We start from the raw sequence: 358 nt of genomic DNA, 5'->3' as shown, positions 1-358 counted from the left end.
CCTTCCTCTTCAAATTCACCTTGCTCATCAGCCGTGGCATCTTGGTATTGCTGGTATTCCGAGACCAGGTCATTCATGTTGCTCTCAGCCTCCGTGAATTCCATCTCATCCATTCCCTCGCCCGTGTACCAATGCAAGAAAGCCTTACGCCGGAACATGGCCGTGAACTGCTCCGAGATCCTCTTGAACAGCTCCTGAATGGCTGTGCTGTTCCCAATGAAGGTGGCGGACATCTTGAGGCCTCGCGGGGGGATGTCGCAGACGGCCGTCTTGACATTGTTGGGGATCCACTCGACAAAGTAGCTGCTGTTCTTGTTCTGGACATTGAGCATCTGCTCGTCCACCTCCTTCATGGACA

General features: G+C 53.6%; 1 protein-coding gene across 1 annotated transcript; it reads right to left on the bottom strand.

Moving 5' to 3' along the window:
• Positions 1–5: 5 nt before the first annotated feature.
• On the bottom strand, positions 6–353 carry LOC102369538 (tubulin beta chain; the record flags this gene model as incomplete). Its single annotated transcript, XM_006039398.1, has 1 exon — positions 6–353. A coding segment is annotated over exon 1 (348 nt), but the record flags the coding sequence as incomplete, so codon positions are not given.
• Between the last annotated feature and the right edge of the window lie 5 nt (positions 354–358).

Source organism: Alligator sinensis, unplaced genomic scaffold (assembly GCF_000455745.1).
Source record: "Alligator sinensis unplaced genomic scaffold, ASM45574v1 C63672791_1, whole genome shotgun sequence".
Taxonomy (NCBI): domain Eukaryota; kingdom Metazoa; phylum Chordata; order Crocodylia; family Alligatoridae; genus Alligator; species Alligator sinensis.
The sequence above is the reverse complement of the archived record's forward strand: the minus strand, read 5'-3'. Positions and strand labels throughout refer to the sequence as shown.